The 2,500-nt window shown below is 38.1% G+C and overlaps 2 protein-coding genes across 3 annotated transcripts in view; one reads left to right on the top strand and one right to left on the bottom strand.

Moving 5' to 3' along the window:
• The window catches only part of LOC138032780 (fibrillin-2-like), a 37,837-nt gene extending 35,706 nt beyond the window's left edge, over positions 1–2,131 (top strand). For both annotated transcript variants that reach the window (XM_068880506.1, XM_068880505.1), the window contains one exon: positions 1,316–2,131. In XM_068880506.1, the coding sequence (XP_068736607.1) occupies positions 1,316–1,644 (329 nt within the window). In that variant the 3' untranslated portion in view covers positions 1,645–2,131. The remainder of the gene's footprint in view (positions 1–1,315) is intronic.
• A 43-nt stretch (positions 2,132–2,174) lies between these two features.
• Positions 2,175–2,500, bottom strand: part of LOC138032783 (uncharacterized) — a 25,702-nt gene continuing 25,376 nt past the window's right edge. Inside the window, exon 5 of the mRNA XM_068880510.1 lies at positions 2,175–2,500. This exon is cut by the window's right edge and continues 1,996 nt beyond it. The gene's annotated coding sequence lies outside the window, so the exon portion shown is untranslated.

Genomic DNA, 2,500 nt, shown 5'->3' with positions numbered 1-2,500 from the left:
GGATTAAACAGGAGATTGGATTGAATCCATATATGCGGTATAGGATTGCATATAAATTTAAGGATTGGATTGAAGCAATTTTCGTGGAATTGCATTAAATATAAAATTTAAAGGTTGGATTGAATCAATAAACCTGCGGCATTGGATTGCAAATAAATAAAGACTGGATTGAATCATAAGAAATAGTTTGAATTGAACCAACACTGGTAGCATTGATTGCATTGAATGCCTTTTATGACTTTAAATTAACCCTTTATGTAAAAGGTTGAAGGTATACATGATATCTAAGATTAAATTTAGCTACAAACGGCTTGCCATAACCCATACTATTTCTTCTCTTCATTAATGACATCCCATTGCATATCTAACATCGATATTTATGCTGATGATGCTACGTTACCTTGCTCTAAGTGGAATAATATTTCTTCAGTAAAAAAAAATGCGTCCAGCACTGGGCAAATATGACTAAAATGGTAATCGACAAAAAGAAGACAAAATCTTAGCTTGTCATCTGGAAGCGATTGAGAAAACGCATTACTTTACCATTGCCTTGATCGGCTCGCAGATTGACAGAGTACATTGTGTAAATTCCTTGGGGTAGAGATTAATGATGATTTATCTTTCAAATCACTGTAACGCTCGCTAAAAAGGTGACAAAATGAATCGATCTTTTGAAATATACACTTAACTGATTAGAGTGTAACGTGAACTGCTAGTTTTGTTCCCCCATTTGAACCATGTGAGCGTTATTATGAACGAAATGGTATATGAAATGAATCATATATTGAACTTCGGATATGAAATGGGGTGAAGCTATGACCCTCGCAGTTTTGAACACAGTTTAAGCAATTGCGTAGAGCAGCCTGAACAATTTAGGACTTCAACGTGATTTGCTTCCGTGACCTCGGGTTACCGGTGCGACGCTCTAACCAACTGAGCTATGAAGCCACTGATGTTGGGAGCTGGTCTTTTGTGGGCTCATATGTTCTCTGGGTGACTGAATCAATGAACGAAATGATATATGAAATGAATCATATACTGAACATATGACGGGAACATATGAACCCAAAAAGGACCAGCTCCCAACATCAGTGGCTTCATAGCTCAGTTAGTTAGAGCGTCGCATCGGTATCGCGAGGTCACGGGTGCAAACCCCGTTGAAGTCCTGATTTTTTCAGGCTTCTCTACGCAATTGCTAAATATGCATTCAAAACTGCGAGGATCATGGGTTTACTTGAATTATATTATAACAAAAATCATAATCATGAATAATAGAGATTTTCTTCAAAAAGATTTGGTAATTCTTTCCTTTTAGGTTCTTGTGTTTATTCTTCATCCAGTAAATCGTTTATCTACTCACTGTATAACATCAATGGCTTCGCTCCTGTTAAGCGACAGGTCAAGTCAGGACGGCAGGGTGGCGCTATATACAGATGTTCCAGATACGGACCAACCTTTGGTAACGGACACGACATCTACATATCAAACAACGCTACCAGTAACCGTGCTTCGTACACATATTGTGGCTCATCTTACCCCCTTCCCCCAGGGTATTCTTCATCTGGTTCTTCCTGTAGATTTTATGCAGGAAGCTACACGTTTACTCCCACTGATATAGAGGTATTCTACGAGACAACCACTTAAAACGAGCCGAAAAGATTGCCGTCACTATTCTATTTTTTTGTGCAACCTCGTTCCCAGGGCGTTTCTCAGCCGCCTCAAGGTGCCTTTATATCAGGGGTACTTCTTTCCGGAGAGCTTTCAATCAAAAAGATAGTTTTAGAAAAGAAAGATGTATTTTATCATAGAAAAGTCCTGGGAACGAGGTTGTTTTTTGTGTAATCAGGTCACCATATTTAGCGTGTTATGGTTTAATGAAAATGTTGACGATCACTCGTCTCGTATGTGTTTTAATCCTACAGTAATTGCAGACTTAAATAACGAGTCATATTGATTTGATTTATATTGACAATAACCACAATTATGATAACAACAATTTATGCATGTTAAAGGTTTTTAAGGGAAGAAAAAAAAAAAAGCTAATGGTGTGTTCGTTTGGGAATAGGAATACATGGAAAAGAAGTTAGAAATCATTCGCTTTTACGAATATCGCATTAAAAATTATTGTCAAGCACCTGGTGAACATATCTTTATTATCCTTGTTGCTTCGAAGGTTAAACATACCATATTAAATTATCGCTACAAGATTACTTATTCCGCTATAGGCTCTTGCGTCCTGTAACCAACGCCTTCAGAATTTCCCCGCGCACTGACCCCTCACAGTCATTAAGCTTTGACAGAAGAGTGACTCCGCCTCCGTTTGTCGATAGTGTAAAGTAACGTTAAAAACAGCAAAATAATTATTCACTCAGGCAAAAACCAGAAAAGGGAATGGTTCTTCAATAGTTTCACACCATGAGCGTGCTGGGACGCCCCAAAGAAGGCAGTGCTCGCCAGAAATTATTATTCGGTCAAAAATCCATGAGAGAGGAATCCATAA

Source organism: Montipora capricornis, chromosome 14 (genome assembly GCF_036669925.1).
Source record: "Montipora capricornis isolate CH-2021 chromosome 14, ASM3666992v2, whole genome shotgun sequence".
Lineage (NCBI taxonomy): Eukaryota > Metazoa > Cnidaria > Anthozoa > Scleractinia > Acroporidae > Montipora > Montipora capricornis.
The sequence above is the reverse complement of the archived record's forward strand: the minus strand, read 5'-3'. Positions and strand labels throughout refer to the sequence as shown.